Raw genomic sequence first — 21,185 nt, forward strand, 5'->3', positions numbered from 1 at the left:
ATACAGTGATCCTTATTCTGTTCGTGGGACTTTTCTTGAATTTGACATGCTGCAAAGATCATGTCTACTGATCCCGTCCTACACAGAAACCACACCACATTTTGACCCCGGTGAATGGATGACCTGGCAGGAGGAGAGACAGCAAACTGTGTTTAGGGTTCCTTTTCCCCCCCTTCTCTGGATTGGGGAGAGTAGCACTGTATCTGAAAAGGTCTGCTCTGTTGCCTCAGGAGGATACTAACTTTACATCTGCCCTGATCTGTGGAGAGCGACAATCACCCTGAGGCTGCCTATGTGCAGGGTTATGACCTTTACCGGTCACCACAAGGCTTGGTATGTCTGATGTTTCGGTTGATGATTTGCCAAACAACCTGCACATTGAGTATATTTAAGTGGGTGGGGTTTGTGTAGAGACTCTTCCACCCCCTTGTTCAAGGCAGCTCATACTACACTGGTGCAATGTGTTCCACAAGCGTGGCAGCTGAAAGGATGCATGTTTGATTTTGGAGTTGTTCATCTCTTAAATGAGCTGCTGAACTGAAAAGCCTCATCTACTCTTGACATCACCGTCCAGTCCATCAACACTATTTGTGATCTTCTGCACTGTCAGCCGACATATGCCTTGCTAGTTAACCCATAGCTGGAGGTTTTGAAATCAGAGTTACCTTCTCCTAGGTAGACTGCCAATAAGGCTGATGAGCTCTACCGAACCAGAGTTGTCTGGTTTAGAGGTGCCAAGCATCCACTGTCACATCTCTGCCCACAGTTCTAAACAGGGATCGGCACGTGAAGTTTGATTAGGAGGCTATTTGAGATGATGACCATTTGGGACTTTTTGTGGATGAAGGGCATCTGAACTCTCTTCACCATCCTGGTCCTTCCTAACCCTTTGACCCCAGATTTATACAAACCTAACTGAAACCACCCAAATATGTTGGATTAATCCTGCTATTGAGCAATATAAGAATATTTGAACCATTTAACATTTTCCCCATATAAAAGCAGCAGCATACATTCCGTCATAGAAGTTTCTTTCGTTCATTCATTCATGGGATGTGGGCGTCACTGCCTAGGCCAGCATTTATTGCTCATCCTCAATTGCCCTTGAGATAGTGGTGGTGAGCTGCCTTCTTGAACCGCTGCAGTCCATGTGGTGTAGGTACACTCACAGTGCTTTTAGAGAGGGAGTTCCAGGATTTTGACCCAACGATAATGAAGGAATGGCGATATATTTCTAAGTCAAGATGGTGAGTGCCTTGTTAACTTTTAAATGAATGGTGAGTTGTTAATTTTTAAATGAATCATCTGCAATACAGTATAGATTTTGCTCTTCCGGGCTGGATAAAAACAATTCCAAATGCATAGATCAATGGCAGACAAGTATTTGTCAACTCTGAACAAGTAACAATATTGAAGAAAGCTTATAAACCATACTGAAGAAATGCACTGCAAACATTATGCCCAAGTTACCATAGACTTGTGACCTTTATAGCTCTTCAGCAACTGAAAACATTGGATGGCTCCATGCCCGAACATTTAGAACTAATCATTGTGAATATTGCCAGGTCGTTTGAGTAATCAGTACACATCAAATAAGGAAGATTAAAGACAAAAGAAGAATCGCCACATTGGCACAGTTTGCATATCTGGCTCCCTTTTTTCACTGTAGTGACCTCTTGATTTGGACATGTAAGTGTAAAGATTTGTCATGGAAAGTGGCGCAAAGTGGGTGGTATGACATTGGCCACCTGTTATACGCGCCACTCAATGTTCTGTTCTAGGGACTTCAATGAAATTGAGTATTGGGCGAGGTGAAATGACAAGTGGCCCAAACGCTACCATGATTGCCCTTATCCTTCCTGTTGTCAACCAGCAACAACCTGTTCAACCACCTGGGAGCTTGCAGGAGTAGAGCCTTAAGCTGATTTGCTTACTTTGGGATATGTCGCTAAACTACCTGTTTAAATTTAGAGTTTGAATGGTTGTTATCTGTGATTCTCTTATTGAATTTAAAATTCAACCACCTTTTCGAGCAGTACTGCAAACAGACATTTCAAAGCACAACATGTCCCAAATTCAAACTGGAGTAAGCCAATGATACAAGGGGTGACTAGAAGACAAGGTCAAGACTCAACAAAAGACCAATGGTGCAGTTTATGGAGAGAAGGTGAGTGTGAGGCTTACTTTATTTTGACTTCTCTCCTGCCTTGAATGTTAGCACCCATTCAATCCCTGGATTCTCAAATCTTTGCTTCATCCCAATCTCCAACTGCATAAATAAGAAGTTGCCAGCTATTTTATAGATAACCACTTCATATGTAGTGTTGGGGAGTGGATGGGGATCAACTGACTAGCAAGACCCTCCAAGGCCAGGCAGAGGCACTGGGGATGGGAAGAACTTCAAGATTATGTGCATGTGCTGGGTTTCTCAGTCCTGTTTCCCTCTTGTTTGATGCAAGTCAATGTTCCTGAAAGTCAAATTTGACTGAAGCCAACTGAAGGGCAGCTAAAAGATGAAAACTGGACTGAGAGACATGCATTCCAGCAATGTTTTTTTCTCACAGTATAAATGGGACAATTTTATCAGTAGAAATTCAGAGATTTCTAATGTTGCTTTTCTGCATAAAGGATGTGAAATGATAAGTGAGCAGTGCTATTAGTCCAATTTTCTTGAATTTTAATCTGGGATAAATATGAAGTAGGAAAGGTTAGCTGTTATTTATGCTAATTAACAATTCATGTAGAAAATCTGAAACCTAGCTCTGCATATTGATTATCTAATCATTTTAAATAAACCAAGGTCGGTATTTGCTTCTGAACTGTAATTATTCTCCTCCAGTTGATACTTGGCAGGAAATATTTTTCACTTTGCATCCAAAGTGACATCAAGCACTCCTAATATTAGATACATTATAGGCCAGATGCAACAAGATACAGGCCTTCCCACACATTACATTGACAATCTGCCTAAACTTTAGAGCCGGGAGCAACAATCCTACTTCACCCCTGTATAACATTTTAATTTTTAATTTCCCACAATCATCATCCATTTTAAACAGGACCACACCCAGTAGAATTAAATTAGGTTTATCCTGATTTGTTTTGTATTAAGCACTTTAAACAGGTTCATCAAAGATTTGGTGCACAGTGGTAAATGGTCATAAAAACGTGGGATTGAATCCAGATATGAAAGTTCCTATTCTCGCGTGACTGCCAACCAAAATAGCCTAATACAAAACAAAGTTGGGTAAACCTAATCTAATTCTATTGGGTGTGGTCCATAAAATAACATTTCTCCACTAGGCATAAGGCTGGCTGGTGTAGGAATTTCACAATATAATGGTGCCGCAAGCTGGGTGAAGGCATAATGCTGGGCTTGTGCAAAAGCAGCTTCAATTTACTTATCAAAAATACATGAAAATCCACACTAATTTGGTCAAATTGAAGATGTGTGTGCAAGCCAGGGAAAATACTTGTGTTGAGACCTAAATTCACAATATACACAGGCATTTTATTTCTCACTCTAAAGTTGCTAGAACCAATCTCAATTTATGACTACACAAGGAGAAAAGACGTCCAACTTGCCCAACTTGCTCACTCCATTATCCATGATCTGATTAAACAATTTTGAATCTATTTCCCAATCCATATTCACCACACTTTGCTGGAGCAGAAATTAATCCATTTGCTCTTGAATGTTTTTTACTGAGCCAGAATTGAATGCATCAAGTGGCAATCAACTTTTGCCACTTTAGGTTGCTCAGACAATCAAAAACGCTCCGGCATCTTGACCACTCAACTTTAAGTGGAATATACTATGTTAATAAGCATTTTTTAAGTAGTGCACGCACAATGACTAATTTTAATCATATTTTTCTCTCTCATCACTTCAGCTTGAAACAATGATGGAACTTGAAAGTTCACCAACCTACCTTATTGTCCAAAGGTAATTCATTTGTTTTGCTTCACAAACTTTAAGGAAATAGTTACAGCTGCATTTCTAAAGCACATACACTTTCAAATGTCTCAGTTTCTATCCGATCTTCTAACTGCATAATTCTGGAAGGGCAAGGTAACCAACTATTGCCAACATGGTTACTTTCAAAAGAACCCCAAGTGGTAATGAAAGGAAAGTAACTCTATTTGGTTAAAATCCCATACATAAAGATAGTGAATACCGAATTTACTTTGAAACTAAAAAAAATCAAAGTCATAAAAAATGTGAGTTATAATAGCAAAATAATGAATCGATTCTTTCTACCCATTTATTAATAATTAGGTATTTGATGTCTGGTACCTCTAGAGTATTGGTGCTTGCAGCAGTAGCGCAGCCAACTGTGTCATTGCTAGAGTTTGTAGAAACAGTTTCATTCTTATCATCGCCTGAGGACTTTTCTTCCATTTCCTGGGATTCAAAACCCATCTTCAAGTCCATACCAGTTGGACAGCCCATTGCCTGCAATACCTGTAATAACAGTGACAAAAAAAGTGATTTCGGAAGTTTCGAGTGTTTCGCTGGCCCAATGCAAAATCTCCAATAATCCCATTAAACTATCAGGACACTCACTCCATTACGTGTATAAACTCAATACTACTACTACTACTACTTGTTTATTCTTGGAATTTGGTAGACACTGACAAAACACAACTCTTGGCTGTCCACTTAGTTGAACTGGAATCACATGTAGGTGAGCTCAGTTGGGGGTCGTAGGCTCCATGCTTCAAAAGAAAAGTGAACCTGGTGGGTTTTACAATAATTCAGCTGTTTTCATGGCCATTTTTTGATGTTAACCAACAAATTAGCAGATTCTTTGCATTCAATTTTGCAACTTGTGATGATTTCTAGCTTACTAGTCCATTACCAGTATCATAACAATTAGCCTATTGTACAGTAAAAGTAGCATTAAAGGGGGAGAAGGTGGTGTAGTGGTAATGTCATTGGGCTAGTAATTCTGAGGTCCAGGCTATTGATCTGGGGAAACGGGTTCAAATCCCACCACAACAGCTGGTGGAATTTAAATTCAATTAATAAAAACCCAGAATTGAAAACTAGTCTCAGTAATGGTGACCATGAAATGATCATCAATTGTTGTAAAAGCCCATTTGGTTCGCTAATGTCCTTTAGGGAAGGAAATTGGCAATCCTTACCCGTTTTGGCCTACATGTGACTCCAGATCCATACAATGTGGTCGAATCTTAATTGCCCTCTGAAATGAGTCAAGGCAATTAGGTCTGGACAACAAATGCTGGCCTTGCCAGTGACACCCATATCCCGCGAAATTTAGGCCACATTAACATAACAGAAACCGATGGATACAAAGTAACATGTTGCAAAACATGGTATGTGAAATCAGGACTGTCACAGTCCATTGTAGAGTATCCAATTCGAAAATATTTGTGATCATTACAGATGCTGCAACATATATAATTTTTCAAAACATTACACCAATCAACCCCAAAAATCTGTATTTCTTGCTAAAATTGGAAAATGTGTTAAAAACTAATAAAACATAATTGGATAATTCTTTTGACTGGATCAGTAATTGTATATCAATGAACATAAAACATCTTCATTATGAGAATTCTATGCTTGAATCTGGTAATAATTGAGCTGGTTCGCACATTAGCCTTCCAGCAAAACTACTGGCTCAAATTCATACCTTCTCCTGACACAGTTCAACAGATTATCTGCCTTTATAGCTCATACACCTTCATGGATTCATTGCTGGAACATTAATGGCTTGGGAACAGGTTGCTTATTCACCTCCTTAATTTTTGGTGCAACAGCATTTTGGGGAGATACATAGCATGCTTGTCTTTGAGGAAAATCTAGGTCATTCTACATTTGTCTCAAAACTGAAGAACCTTGAAAGATCTTAAAAGCTAGTATTCAAAATCATAAATTACAGCATTCCTTTGTAAACTTCTTCAGCAGTAGCACACAGCAACTTAACAGGCAATTTTAGCATTTATTTTTATTTAAATTAAAAATTATTTTTAATTATTTATTAGTTTTGAAAAGGCAGATGTGACACTTAAAATTGCTCATTTGGAATACTGAGTCAATATGGTGGAATGTGGGTTTGTAACTAACAGTCCCCATATAAGGTTCTTGGTACCAGCAATGCCACCCTGGGGATCTCAGCAGCTATTCCAGTTTCACATTAGCATTTATGGAAACATGAAAAGTGGTCTTTGATTATGAATAAAGCTCAGAGACCAAGACGTTCAAAAGAAATTTCAATGCATTTTTAACCAGCTGGAAATTATACCACTCATATTGGGTTTTTTGAGCTGAAACAATTTGAGAGAATATCACAAATCTTTTTTATCCAGTTAGGACAAACAAGAAGCACTCAACATGTAAGATTCTATCATATTGTTTCTTTTAGAATGTAAATGGCGATAGAACTGTTCTTTTCAAACAAGGGCGACTGTGCCACATTGTCGGTTCTTAATGTGCCTGGCCCCGGTAAACAGGAACAGCAGGCAAACTTCATTATAAATAAAGTAGATGCAAAACCTCTGCAAAAATAACCCTAATCTGGAACAAAATTGGTTCACAACTAATGTAGACAACTGAAGCTTTCCTCTCTCAATCATCCAAATCAAAAATATAATATATAAATAATCAGTCTTCTTCGTACAAATATTCAAACTACTCTGTGTTTAACGTGCCAGAATTCCTGTTTTACAATTGCCAGTCTTCATTCTTTTGCCAGTGACCGTTATTAAGATTAAGTTAATGCCTGGCCTCCAACTTCTTGTTCTTCTGTTAATACCACTAACTGGTCAACAGAAGATGGCATGAGAAGACCTCCATGTTCTATGGGGAAAGACAGATTCAAAAGGAAAGCCTACTGTGTAAAGAAACTGTGGGAACCCATGGCTTACAAATTTGAAACCTCGTGAGATTTATCAATAAGCCACTCTATCATAATATTACAACATTACCTGACGTACAGCTGTCATCATCTTTTAATAGCACATAGAAGGAAAACTACCTGGAGACACTAATCCTTTAAGGAATTTGCATCCTGTGTCTCATTTATGTCAAGCACTAATACATCGAGTGGTGACTGGCAAAAGGAAGACACACTGGGTCAATTATAAATATAAATATATAATGAGCCCTCAGCTCATTGCCTAAAGGAAGCAGCATTATGGCCACACTGAACAGCACATATTGTTGAAATAAAACAATAAAGAGGAGCTTAACGCCAAGCCACAAGAAGTCAAAAGGATAAACAACTGGTAATCTAGGATGGAGCTTGGCACAGGGCAGATTTTCAGGCCCTGCCAAGGTCAGGAAGGGAAGCCGATGCAACTCAAGAACATTGGCACCAGCTAGACTGCCCGTTTCTCAATACTGTTCCCGATGCTGACCTTTGTGGGGGAGGCAGCCAATTGCTTCATTGTTAACAATAGTTAAAGGAGGCCGATTAGGATTTTCTAGTCAACCCTCAGCTTTCCGACTCAACAGCTCCTTCCTGTTAGCTGGGTGTGGGTGCAACCAAAGTCTGCCCTGTAGTGGGATCCCCCCCCTCCACCCCCATAGTGGTAACCTGGCTGCTTTTTCTATTGTTTAACTGATTTTAAAAAAGTTGGTAAGAGGGCATCTTCATTTTGAAGTGCCTACTCAGTTACTTAGCCTTTACTGGAGCTAGCTTTGAAGTTGCTCCTCTGAAGCTGTAAGGCTTTTGATTGGCATTTCAGCTTCGAAAGCCCGTCTGCCACCCTTAATAGGACAGGGAACCTGTCTCTATGCCAATTAAGGGAGAGCCCCAGTCAAAATTCCAACAAATGGCTGCTTTCCTCTGGGGGTGAATTTCAGAGCCGGAAACAGTGCCAGCTCCTGTTTGCCATCTGCAAAGCAAAAATTCAGCCCATAGATTGAAAAAGATCATAACCAAGGTAGGTCTTTATTTAAAATAATAAGGCACTTTTCAATATCCATATGGAAGAGGAGCATTCCAAAGTATACAACAGAAATTGACTGTGGAAATCTAATCTGAGGACTGCATTTCCAGTGCAACTTGCAGCAAAACACTTGACTTCCTGGGCTGTCCAGTCAAAGATTAACGTTCAGTAAAAGCATGGAAACCACTCCAGCTTGTCTCGTATGCAGCCTTGGATGAGTCCATAATATTTGGGTGCAAGAGCTGCTCACTATATAAGAAAGCAAACTGATGGGATAAATTTATAAATGTATTTTATGTTAAAATCTAGGGTCATATACAAATTTACTTCATGGAAGAATCGTGAGGTTGGTGACAAATTTGAACAGTGTGATAGTTTGATAAAAATAACCCAACCTCACTGGAACCCATGGATTCTTCAAGCAACGTGAAAGGTGTCTCAACGAGCTTATCTGTGTGAAACTATTTTTGTCGACTGATGAACTACATAGCCCAGAACGACCTCCCTAAATCCATGTCTTCGTTAACATTTCCTGTTAAGCTTAATTCTCTGGCTTACGATTTGTGGAGGACTTTTTTGCTAGTTGTTTGAGATATTTGTTTCAAGATTCAAGCTGCAACATTACTGTAAACCAGAATCCATCTCCAGTGAATTAATTTTGTTGTCAAATCTTTATTCTTAGATTGGAGGAGGCATCATACCTCAAGAATGATATGATGCTGGGTCAAAAGCCTGGAACTCCCTCCCCAACAGCACTGTGGGTGTACCTGCACCACAGGGAATGCAGCGATTCAAGAAGGCAGCTCACCACCATTTTCTCAAGTGCAATTAGGGAGGGGCAATAAATGCCGGCCTAGCCAGCGACACCACACCCCCTATATGAATTAAGAAAAACACTAAGTGAGAGGCCCAGAGCAAGTGAAATATGTTTAAAAACTAGAAACTGGTATTTCAGATGGCTGAAACAAGATTAACTGAAAAGCAGAATACTGCAGATACTGGAAATAAAAACAGAAAATGCTGAAATACTCAGCAGGTCAGGCAGTGTCTGTGGAGAGTGAACAGAGTTAACGTTTCTGATGAAAGATCTGAAAAGTTAAACTTTGTTTCTCTCTTAAGCAGAGGCAGGTCGATTGCAACAACAATCTCCTATAGTTGGCAATGTTTTGCAATAAATAGAAACACACTATAAACATGGATTGCAAGAGCAGAAAGACTGAAAAATGAATTAATCATGCAGTATACAATTGCCTTCATTTTAGGAGTAGGTTTGTATGCAGGAAATCTAAATAATATTTCTTCACTAATAATTGATTGCTGAAAAAAATATCCAATGTCATGGACAGAATTTGCATGTTTTCTTATTTTCTGTGACCAAAGTGTTTTGTATGCGAGGTGTATGTATTTTTACCCTCCGGTTGTCCTAATTTAAATAACCCCAGCAGCAAGCTGTTCTGAGAGTTTTAAAAACAAAGGTTATTAAATATCTCACACTTGCCCTGGAAGTTTAAAGTCATGATGTATCACACACTTATCACTCACGCAAACGTTCAATGCAGAGGAAGAAAAAATATATAGTTAGAAGGTATAATGATCTCAGTCTCACTTTTGTGGCAAACCTGTAGGTTCTTACATGAGTTGATGCTTTGAGTAAATATCTTATAAGCAGAGGGTTCTCAGTAAGCTGTGAGACTTCTTGCAGTTGATTTTCCAGGAGGTTGGCTCTCAGGTGAACTTGAAGTTGGAACAAGTTGCAGAGAGTCCTTTTACCACTTTTAAGGTATGGCTGTTTATTACCTTGACTGCTAAGTTGACTGCAGCTGCTTTGATGACTTTCTGTTCATCTCTGACTCTGCAGAACTGATTTTTTTCTGTTTTAAGAGCAGGCAAACGTGCCTGTTACAAGTCCAAAGTCTTTTCCCAATAAGGTGGTGTGTTTGACCTTTAAACATCCTGTGTTATGGCTTTTCACAGATTAAGAGTGTGATATAGCCAAGGTCTTTGTGTTTGGATGAGGGGCCATCGCAATACAATGAAAGGTCGATGGGATCCATTTTACATTCGTCTAACACCCATTAAGTTTCAATGTCCCCGGTGAAACATGGAGATGAGTTGTGTCTGTAGGTTTTGGTCCATCCTTAAACAATGAGATGTGTGAATTTCACAAGTGGCTGTGAGGTTCCTTTCCTCAGGTCCATATCTAATCGGTATTTAATTGGGTATCGGCCAAAGACCCTAATGTCTACAGTTTAAATGTCTATAGTCACATGGTATGCTGCAGCCACCTTAATAGCATTGGTGTTCACTTTTTAAATTATAGCTTTAAAATTTGTAATATCTTCAAGCCTGTACTGGGCATGATACCAAGTAAACCTGATTGTTGTTTTAACTGGAAATTTCGTATCCATGGCATGGCTGCGCATTCCACGAGCATTTTTCCCAAATTAGCCCTATCAAAATTTACTCTAACAAGCAAAAAATCACATCACTGGAGGCTATTATGTCTTACCTTAACTGCTACATTAAGCTTGGCTGTTTTTTTTGATGGTCCTGAGGCTTCATAGGTTTTTCCATCAACATCCACAGACATAGTGAAGACAGGTGCGTGCACAGGACCAGACTGTGAAAGAAGCTTGTACTGCAGGCCAGGTTTAATTTGATTCAGTCTCATCAGAGCATTCATAGGTTGGTTAACATCTATTGCCTTGCTTTCCATTACTAGAAAAAAAGGTGTAAAAAAGAAAATCTCAAAACTCCTAAAAGCTTTGTTTTTGTTAGAAAACTTACTTCTAGTTTAGAAAGAATCACAATATACCCTTCTAAAACTTTAACATGAAGATGATTTAAGATGTATAAAACAGTTTTGATTTAATCACGTTATTCTTTACAGGACTTACAATGTGTCCTCAGAAATCTGGCTGATCTTTGCTGTGTCGGTGCAGACTCAATGGGCCGAAGGGCCTCTCCTGCACTGTGAGATTCTGTGTATCCGCCAGATATTCTTTCAATGAAACATTCAACTGGCAAATTTCTGGGAATTAAAGTGCAGTCTTATCTGCCCATGGTGCACTGCAGACATACAAATCTAATTGCAAAGCAATCTATGTACCGAGAAATTCTCACCATTATTGTTAGCAGGTCTACTTCTACCACCCTGTTCGTTCTAATATCCAATGAACTTGTGCTCCAATAAACTGACTTCGTCCACAACCTTACTCCAGTCACACACAACCTAGTATATCCTTCACTCCTCATACTGGGCAACTTATTATCCCTCACTCCTTTTGCTCCACCTTTAATGGTGTAAAGAACATATCTTTTTATTTCTGTTGGACTATGGATTAAAATTACAATGGCTGTAGTTTGAAAGATATGTCCACTGGAACAGCATAAGGGGTATATACAATGTTGCTGTCCTGGAGCAGTGTGCCATGAAAGACGGGATGGTGCCAAGGAGGAGTCTGGTCTAATGGGGAACTGCCTGACAACAACGCTTTCATTGGCTCCTGACCAGATGACTAGGGTTTGTGTGAGAACACTGCAGCAGAATAACTCCTGGCCTGAAAGGGAAAAGACCTAAAACCTCTGCCTCAGGTGTGTGTAAGATTCCAGTAATCCTACAATAATAGCTAGCTGGCTTTTTCTCCTCATATCTCTATAGCCTACTCTCTCTCTGAAAACCCCTGTCAAGAGGAAAAGGGGAAAATCACTGTTAAGAGACATTGAAAGGCAAGTACTCAACCAGTGAACTAAAGACTGAAAGTGTTGGGAAGACCACCTTGTTTCATCAACAAAGAACTGAAAGGAATTTGAAAAACATTGATCAAAATCAACCCATCGGATCCTGTACTCCGGAATTGGTGCCAATGAAGTGTTTTGTCCCACCCTTAAGATCCATGTTTTTGTGCGTCCCATATGTGTGTATAGGGATTTAAGAAGGGGTACAGTTTAGGTTATAGAGTTGGAAATTAGCAGTTCATATTTCTTTCTTTTGTCACTGGTTAAAGACAATTTGTTCAATAAACAGTTATTTACTTATTAAGTTTACAAACCTGGTGCTCGTATTCTGTTAACCTAAATTAAACAATTAGGCGGGTTGATCAAACTTTTTCATATTTGTCGCGGCTTGGGGAGCAGTGGGGCTTGATGTTGCAGCGCACTATCCCCAGTGGGTCGTGACAATGGAATGTTTCTCTAGATCCCTATAACATTATCTGCTATCCAATGTTTCAAATCCCTCTTTCATTGTGCCTTTGAAAATCTCCAATCTTTCCATTTTCTGTTTGGTTTCTATCTATCATCTTTTCTCTGTCTTTGGTTCCCTATCAACGACCGCTCTGAGCTACCTGACCAGTACTTCGCTATCTGACTAGTTCTCTGGCATCAGCAACATTTAAAGAACTAATTCCTAACACAAACTTTGCAACTTGACCCAGATTTTGTCCACCACCCTGGCTGCTCATTAAGAAATAACCTTACATGGGTGTCCTGTTTAAGGCAGGAGCTGAACTTCAAATCACACAGCCAAACATCAGCAAGTTTCCTTCCACATCAGTCTATTCCTCACACCCAGTCCCACATCTTTGTCATGCCAGGCTCAAACTTTTTCAATGTTCTCCTATCTGCCCCATTCTTTGGATACGATTCTCCTTGTCAAACTCTATTAGCTCCCATCCCAACACCACCCCACCCACAACCCACTGAATTCAACACAATCTTGTTCCCTCTCTACCTTTGTGAACTACTTCAACCTTGCTCCCTGATCTGACTCTGGTCTCCTTTGGACCTCCCCTCTTCTTTTATTCCACTTCTATTAGTAAAGCCCTTATTATTTCAGCCCCATATTTGAACCTTCTTTTACCTTGTTAAAAGACACTATACATTGCAAAAATGAAAGCAAAATACTGGGGATCTAAAATAAAAATACAAAGAGCTGAAAAAATTTAGGAGGTCTGGCAGCAACTGTGGAAAGAGAAACAGAGCTAGCACTTGGGAGTCCAATATGACTTGAGTTCTGAAGAAGAGTCAAATTGGACTTGAAACATTAGCTCTATTTCTCTCTCCACAGGTGCTGCCAGATCTGCTGAGTTTTTCCAACACTTTATTTTTATTTTTCATAAATGCAAGCTGTTGTTGCATTATGCATTGAGATTTCTCTCCCTGATTATGAGATGCAAACTAAAAATGCAAGTTTTTAAAAGTATCAATACTCCATATGCCAACATGGTTTGGAGTTGTTCACTACTCTTTATTAGCCATCTTAAATAGCTTCCATCACTGCCAACAATGGCAGCAAGGTCAGGGGGAGGTGCCAGACAAAATGCGGTCCAAAAAGTCCTCAATGGCAGAAGAGGCGATGGAAGACTGTGCATTTCATTGGCTGCGAAGGTGGAAGAAGCCTGGCAAGCTGGCCCCAGTCATCATGGCTTGACAAATCACTGAAATCTGACCATCAACGCGTCAAGATCATGTGGACAATGACGACACCCCAAGGTCCCCACGTTAAACAAAGTCACGCAATGAGTTCTACAAGGGGCCATTTCCAAGTCCCGTGGTAAGGGAGAATTGGCAATGGGGACAGGGCTATGAACCGGGGTGTCCCTAGTCAAGAATCTGCACGCACTTGACAGATTGAAGATGGTCATTGGACACCTGTGTTGGGGCAAAGGTGTCTTTGGGCAGCAGCATCTGAGACTGAGCAGTCTTCTTCAGGATACCCTCTGCTCACCCCAAATGGGGAAATGGGAGGGGACTAGAAAAGGTTTCTTGAAAATAGGCTGTCCCACTTTCTCCTGGCTGGGAAATTACACCCTGCTGGATTACTATCTTAGTGGTCAAAGAAAGAAAACTTTGCAACTTGGAATGTTAGAACACTCATGGATAATCTCAAGATTGACCATCAGGAAAAAAGAATTGCAATCATATCATGTGAGCTATCAAAGCTCCAAATTGACATTGCTGCCCTCAGTGAGGCCCATCTTCCTGGGGAGGGGCAGTGGAGGAACAAGCAGGGAGGTACATCTTGTACTGGAAAGGAAAGTTTGACAGCAACATTCGTGTCCACGGTGCTGGTTTTGTTATCTGGAATAAGATCTTAGATGCACTGCCAGAACTCTCCAATTGTATAAATGAAAAGCTCAGCCGTGAGCAATATGGCACCTTCATCAGCGCTTATGCCCTGACCCTTGACTCCGATGAAGATGTTAAGGAAAAGTTCTATTCTGACCTTGATGGGGTCCTCACCGCCACCCCAAAAGAAGAAAAGATCATCATTCTGGGAACTTTAATACCAGGGTTGATCGTGACTCCGGAAAAATGAGGTGGGAAAAGCCAAGGCAAATGGTGTCCTCCTGCTGACAAAGTGTGCTCAACATGGAGTTATTATAATCCACACTCTCTTCTAGCAGAAGGACAAATACAAAATGACATGGAGGCATCCTGGATCAAAGCACTGGCACTTTCTGGATTATGTCATTGTCTGAGTCAAAGATCTAAGTGACGTCTGTATCACTCGGTCCGTGCGGGTGACTGATGTCTCCTGGACACATCGTTGACTTGTTCAATCAGTGATGAACATCCACATAGCACCAAGGCATTGCAAGACCCAACAGTCCAAGAGGAAGAGGCTCAATGTCTCAGCCCCAAAGCAGCCTGACCAAAGAGAGGAATTCCAATTGCAGTTCACAATCAATCTGGAAAATATTCAGATATCGAACGCAATTTCAGAACAATGGGAACAAATAAAGTAAGCTGTTTGAGACTCCTGTGCCAAGACCATTGGGTTCAAGCATCGTCGTTGGCAGGACTGCTTCAACGAAAATGATACTGAAATGTGACCCCCTGGAATGAAAACATGCAGCCTTCATTGCCTGGCAGAAGAACCCAAGGTCGCAAGTCATGAAGGCAGCATTGCAACAGCTCAAGGCTGACACTCAAAGACAAATCAGGACGGTAAAGGACAAGTGGTGGGAAAAGAAAGCCCGAGAGATCAAACAATATGCTGACCATCATGACATGCAAAAGATTTTTTGATGCCATCCAAACCATCTATAGGCCTAGGTCAAATGGACAAAATCCCCTTTGCTCCCAGGATGATGTTTCTCTTCTTAAGGATGACAATACCATCAGTCAACACTGGAAAGAACATTTTCAACGACTGAATTGTGAATCCACAGTTGCAGCTGAACTCTCCAGGCTATCTCTCAGCATCCGGTAATGGTATTGTCACTGGACTAGTAATCCAGGGACCCAAGGTAATGCTGTGGGGACCCGGGTTTGAATCCCATTATGGCAGATGGTGGAATTTGAATTCAATAAAAATCTGGAATTAAATGTCTAGTGATGACCATGGCCAGGGTTTTCCCCTCGGCGATTTGGGGTGGGGCCCCCTCACCGAGGGGAAAATGATGCGGGATGACGTTGGGAGGAACCCCCGACGTCATCCCGGTCCCTTTAAATATTCACAAAGGTGGGCGGACAGCGAAATCAGCTGTCCGCTCGCTGACCTGTCAATGGCCAATTAAGGCCATTGACAGGCTAATTAACCTTATTAAACACCCTGCCTGGCCAACCTTAAGGCTGGTGGGCAGGCCAGGAGCCCCAGCGGGCTACAGATTAATGAAACTTCATCCACTGGCGGGGTGAAGTTTCATGTCCGTTTTTAAAAAATGTAATAAATTTTATGTGTTTATTATTAACATGTCCCATCTCGTGTTTACTTACCTCTCACGAATCTCCCTGACACAGGACTTTGCCTCAGGGAGCAGTGCGTGCATGCGTGAAAGAGCGCACTTTGACAAATGGGGATTCCCTCCACCCCCCCTGCACAGGGAGCGCATAGCGCTTCCTGTCGGGCAGGCCGCTAGGCGGGCCTTCATTGGCCCCCTCACTCAAAATAGCGGCGGGGTTCGGCTGCCCGCCTGCCGCCGAGCCGGTGGGGCTCACCCGCCAGCCAAGGGCTAAATTCTGCCCCATGAAACCATTGCTGATTGTCAAAAAAAACCCATCTGGTTCATTAATGTCCGTTAGGGAAGCAAATCTGTCATCCTTACCTGGTCTGGTCTACAAATGACTCCAGATCCACAGCAATGCGATTGACTCTTAAGTGCCTTCTGAAATGGCCAGCAAGCCACTCAGTTGTATCAAACCACTAGAAAGTCAAAAAGGGATGAAACTGGACGGACTACTCAGTATCAATTTAGGCACCCGAAATGACAACGGTAAACTCAGCCCTGTTGATCCCACAAAGTCCTCCTTACTAACATCTGGGGGCTTGGGCAAAAATTGGGAGAGGTGTCTCACAGACTAGTCAAGTGACAGCCTGACATAGTCATACTCACAGAATCATACCTTACAAATAATGTTCCAGACACCATCACTATCCCCGAGTATGTCCTGTCCCACCGGGAGGACAGACCTAGCAGGAGGTGGTGGCACAGTGGTATACAGTCTGGAGGGAGCAGCCCTGGGAGTCTGCAACATCGAATCTGGATCCCATGAAGTTTCATGGCATCAGGTCAAAGGTGGGCAAGGAAACGTCCTGCTGATTACCACGTACCGAACCCCCTCAGCTGATGAATCAGTGCTCTTCCATGTTGAACGCCACAGTGAAGCACTGAGGGTGGCAAGGGCACAGAATTTACACAGGGGGGGGGCGAAATTTCCATGTCCTTCACCAAGAGTGGCTCAGTTGCACCACTACAGACCGAGCTGTCTAATCCCTAAAGGACCTAGCTGCTAGACTGGGTCTGAGGCAGGTGATGAGGGAACCAACAAAAGGGAAAAACATACTTGACCTCATCCTTACCAACCTGCCTGCCGCAGATGCATCTGTCTATGACAGTATCGGTACGAATGACCATCGCACAGTCCACATGGAGACAAAATCCCATCTTACCAATGAGGATACCCTCCAAGTTCTGTGGCACTAACACTGTGCTAAATGGGATAGATACTTGACCATGAGGTGCTGTGGGCCATCAGCAGCAGCAAAACTACTCAATCACAATCTGTAATCTCATGGCCTGGCATATCCCCCTCTCTACCATTACCACCAAGCCAGAGGATCAACCTTGGTTCAATGAAGAGTGCGGAACGGAATGCCAGCAGCAGCACCAGGCATACCTAAAAATCAGGAGTCAACCTGGTGAAGCTACAATAAAGGGCTACTTGCGTGCCAAACAGCATTATCAGCAAGCGATAATCAGAGCTAAGCAATTCCATAACCAATGGATCAGATCTAAGCTTTGTAGTTCTGTCACATCCAGTCGTGAATGGTGGTGGACAATTAAACAACACACTGGAGGAGGAGGCTCCACAAATATCCCCATCCTCAAAGATGAGGGAGCGCAGCACATCAGTGCAAAATATAAGGCAGAAGCATTTGCAACAATCTTCAGCCACAAGTGCCAAATGGATGATCCATCTCTGCTTCCTCTGGAGGTCCCCAGCATCACAGATGCCAGAATCCAGCCAATTTGAATCACTCCACGTGATATCAAGAAATGGCTGAATGCACTGGATACTGCAAAGGCTATGGGTCATGACAATATTCTGGCAATAGTACTGAAGACTTGTGGTCCAGAACTTGCTGCGCCCCAAGCCAAGCTGTTCCTCTACCTGGCTATGTGGAAAATTGTCCAGGTGTGTCCTGTGCACAAATAGCAGGGCAAATCCAACCCGGCCAATTACCGCCCCATCAGCCTACTCTCCATCATCAGTAAAGTGATGGAAGGGGTCATCAGCAGAGCTTTCAAGCGGCACTTGCTTCGCAATAACCTGCTCACTGACGCTCAGTGTGGGTTCCGTCAGAGCCACTCAGCTCCTGACATCATTACAGCCTTGGTTCAAATATAGACAAAAGAGCTGAATTTCAGAGGTGAGGTGAGAGTGACTGCCCTTGACATCAAGGCAGCATTTGACCGAGTGTGGCATCAAAGAGCCCTTGTAAAACTGGAGTCAATGGGAATCAGGGGGAAAACTCTCTGCTGGTTGGTGTCATACCTAGCACAAAGGAAGATGGTTGTTTTTGTTGGAGGTCAATCATCTCAGTTCCAAGGCATCATTGCAGGAATTCCTCAGAGTAGTGCCCTAGGCCCAACTATCTTCAGCTACTTCTTCCTTCTAACACAAGGTCAGATGTGGGGATGTTCACTGATGATTGTGCATTGTTCAGCACTATTTGCAGCTCCCCAGATACTGAAGCAGTCCATGTCCAAATGCAGCAAGACCTGGGCAATATCCAGGCTTGGGCTAACAAGTGACAAGTCACATTCGTGCCACACAAGTGCCAGGCAATAACCAGCTCCACCACCAACTCAAAGTGGCAGCAGTGTGTACCATCTACAAGATGCACTGCAGGAACTCACCAAGCCTCCTTAGACAGCACCTTCCAAACCCATGACTACTATCCTCTAAAAGGACTAGGGCAGCGGACGCATGGGAACACCACCGCCTGGAAGTTTCCCTCCAAGTCACTCATCATCCTGACTTGGAAATATATTCCTGTTCCTTCACTGTCGCTGGATCAAAAACATGGAACTCCCTCTCTAACAGCACTGTGGGTGTACCTACACCACATCGACTGCAGCAGTTCACCACTACCTTCTCAAGGGCAATAAATGCTGGCCTAGCTAACGATACCCACATTCCATGAAGGAGTAAAAACAAACCCTGTGGTAGAATTTATGGACGGCGGCCCCGCCGGTGACTTCAGGAGTGTCCGCCCCATTCAAATCCCTTCTTCCTGTGATCTCAGCAGCTCCAGCTCCACAGGCCGAGGAGGGTGCCAGTGCCGCACAGCAGGAGCCCAAAAACAGGTCTGGGCCCTCCAGGTCTAAGCCCTCCAGAGGATGCCTGCCAAGGTCATCACAGGCAGGGCACAGCAGTCAGCAGGCTGCCTCCACCTTCGTTGTGGATATCCGGAGAGCACCAAGGCGTAGCAGCGAGGTTAGGAAAGTTAAGAAGATGCAGTTTCGCAACCTGGGCACGGGCATTAATCACTTGTACATAATGTAAATAAACTCCCAAGAATGTCTCCCTACCTATGGCTACTTGTTCTGACGAGCAGTGTTGTGTCACTCGGATGTGAAGCCTCTCTGCACAAAATAAAGGCCAGTGTGTCAGTCCAGGGTCTCTTCCCTGTGCTTTGTGCAGCTTTCAGGCTAAAGTAATGGTCCGGCCTCTCATTCCCTGGACATATCAGTGATCCCTGCACCTTGGCGGTGCTTGTTATTTCAATGCAGTCTTCGGTAACACTGGTTGTTGGTCATCTGCAGAAATGGAAGGCGGTGTCTATAGACCCTGGGTCAAGCTAGGCGCTGACCAACAACGGCTCGCTGTGGCTCTTCAGCAGTGCGCGTGGGAGCCCAACTGACCCTTCTTCCTGAGGGTGCTGCTCCTCCCTCTGAGCAACCAGGTGCCCCCATCGCTCTCTTCTCTGTACGCCATGTGGCGTACAGCTAGTTCATCAGGCTCCATGATCCTAATGTACTCCTCCTGCAGGGTGAAAGAGAGAGACGCGTGGGTTAGCTTGGGTGTGAGCAGTGTTGTGTCACTCGGATGTGAAGCCTCTCTGCACAAAATAAAGGCCAGTGTCTCAGTCCAGGGTCTCTTCCCTGTGCTTTGTGCAGCCTTCAGGCTAAAGTAATGGTCCGGCCTCTCACTCCCTGGACATATCAGTGATCCCTGCACCTTGGCGGTGCTTGTTATTTCAATGCAGTCTTCGGTAACACTGGTTGTTGGTCATCTGCAGAAATGGAAGGCGGTGTCTATAGACCCTGGGTCAAGCTAGGCGCTGACCAACAACGGCTCGCTGTGGCTCTTCAGCAGTGCGCGTGGGAGCCCAACTGACCCTTCTTCCTGAGGGTGCTGCTCCTCCCTCTGAGCAACCAGGTGCCCCCATCGCTCTCTTCTCTGTACGCCATGTGGCGTACAGCTAGTTCATCAGGCTCCATGATCCTAATGTACTCCTCCTGCAGGGTGAAAGAGAGAGACGCGTGGGTTAGCTTGGGTGTTCTAAGAAACTCTCTCGGTTAAGTCTAAAGGCCCCTTAACGCATCCCACTTGGATGGTCAGAGTTCAGTGTGCTACATGGCTGTCCAAAACCCCAACCACCTCTGCTCCGCTTCATCTGACCGTTTGGAGGTAGCCTTCCCCACTGGACTGCACGCTGTGCTCTCAGCTCAGGCACAGGCATTCTCCTAACCCACACTGCAAGGCTGCACTGTTAGCTTGAACCATGGGGGAGACTGGTCCAAACCAGGATGCTGACATTGCACAGGGGCTGTGAGCACCTCCAGCAGTGACTGCTCCATGACCAGCTTTAGTAAAGAGATTGTACAACGTGCCCAATTGTCCAACTTGTCTGCGGTCCACTAAAACGCTCATTAGTTTGCAGTCTGTGCCCAAGAGATGAAAAGCTCTGCAGCACTTGGTAGCACCTGCACGCCTCTGCGTTGTTTGAGTGGGCAGATAAGCTAGAGGCCAGACTCCATGCACATCAATGTGGCTGTGTCAACTGTCTCAGCTGCAGAGGAATGGTCTCTGTATACAAGGTTCTTCTTACGCGTGGCTGCTTCCCTTCCCCCCACCCGGCACATGCTTGTGCACTACCTTCAACCGCAGGGCAGCCCTTGCACCCCTTCCCCCCACCCCTCCCCACAACGCATCTCAACTGAAGGGCAGCCCTTGCCCTCACACCTCCAACCCGTCTCAACCCTGAAGTCTAACAGAAGACCCGGGCGCGCACCGCGCAACGTTACTGTGTACTCACTTCCGGGTTCCCCTCAAAGTGCCAAGTGCAAGCCTTATATATGCTGCCGTGAAACACGCTGGCGTTCAATCATGCCAACGTGGGCGTAGGATCCAACTTGGGCAGGCGGGGGGGGGGGGGGGCGCAGATGATTCCGGCACGCTGGCCTTATAATGATATGCAGGTGTATTACAATGAGGTTCCCAATGTCTGATGGTGGGAAACGTGGCCCGCTATTGATGGATTGAGTGGACGATCGCAAACTGGTTTCATGACATTTGTGAAACCAATTTTTGGCCTTCTCGCCATATTGTCTGCACACGTCGTGCACACCCGACGCCAGCGGGCACAGATGATTCCACCCCAAGGGTCCATGCACTCATCCTATAGATTTGGGAGGAAACACTCCCCCCCACGCCTCGACTTCAGGAATGTGACCATCTTCAAGAAGGGAGATACATCATGCTGTTGAAACTATCGAGGTATTTCCATAACAGGGAAAATGCTGACACAC

At 43.5% G+C, this 21,185-nt stretch overlaps 1 protein-coding gene across 6 annotated transcripts in view; it reads right to left on the reverse strand.

Annotated features, from left to right (window-relative positions):
• strbp (spermatid perinuclear RNA binding protein) overlaps positions 1-21,185 on the reverse strand; it is a 182,512-nt gene that overhangs the window by 30,587 nt on the left and 130,740 nt on the right. For all 6 annotated transcript variants that reach the window (XM_078549843.1, XM_078549839.1, XM_078549844.1 and 3 more), the window contains 2 exons: positions 10,430-10,638; positions 4,298-4,465 (listed from right to left, as the gene is read on the reverse strand). In XM_078549843.1, coding sequence (XP_078405969.1) covers positions 4,298-4,465; positions 10,430-10,638 — 377 coding nt within the window. The remainder of the gene's footprint in view (positions 1-4,297; positions 4,466-10,429; positions 10,639-21,185) is intronic.

The sequence above is a fragment of the Cetorhinus maximus genome, chromosome 10 (genome assembly GCF_964194155.1).
Source record: "Cetorhinus maximus chromosome 10, sCetMax3.hap1.1, whole genome shotgun sequence".
NCBI classification, from domain to species: Eukaryota; Metazoa; Chordata; class Chondrichthyes; order Lamniformes; family Cetorhinidae; genus Cetorhinus; species Cetorhinus maximus.